General features: G+C 77.9%; 1 protein-coding gene across 1 annotated transcript in view; it reads left to right on the forward strand.

Annotated features, from left to right (window-relative positions):
* Positions 1-28: 28 nt before the first annotated feature.
* The window catches only part of ARHGEF2 (Rho/Rac guanine nucleotide exchange factor 2), a 22,945-nt gene continuing 22,638 nt past the window's right edge, over positions 29-335 (forward strand). The window contains exon 1 of the mRNA XM_011366392.2: positions 29-264. Within this exon, the coding sequence (XP_011364694.1) occupies positions 202-264 (63 nt within the window). The 5' untranslated portion in view covers positions 29-201. The remainder of the gene's footprint in view (positions 265-335) is intronic.

Here is a 335-nt window from a genome sequence, read left to right on the forward strand (position 1 = left end):
CCTGCTCCGCCCCGCCCCCCCTTCCTGCGCCGGGCGGGGGTGGAGACTCGGTTTGAGGAACTGGCGCGGGTGCCGGGCGAGGGGAGTCCGACTTCCTGTCCCCGACCGACGCGTGCGGGGCGCCCGGTCCCCCGCCGCCCCCACCACAGCTGGACGCCTGGGTCCCGCCGCGTGCGCCCGACGCCCCCCGATCGGGGGATTATGTCTCGGATCGAATCCCTCACGCGGGCGCGGATCGACCGGAGCAGGGAGCTGGCGAGCAAGGTGGGCCGTGCGGCGCCTGTCCGCCCACCCCGCCCGGGGCACCCGGTGTCGCCCCTCGGGGCGCCCTCCGG

The sequence above is a fragment of the Pteropus vampyrus genome, unplaced genomic scaffold (assembly GCF_000151845.1).
Source record: "Pteropus vampyrus isolate Shadow unplaced genomic scaffold, Pvam_2.0 Scaffold124, whole genome shotgun sequence".
NCBI lineage: Eukaryota > Metazoa > Chordata > Mammalia > Chiroptera > Pteropodidae > Pteropus > Pteropus vampyrus.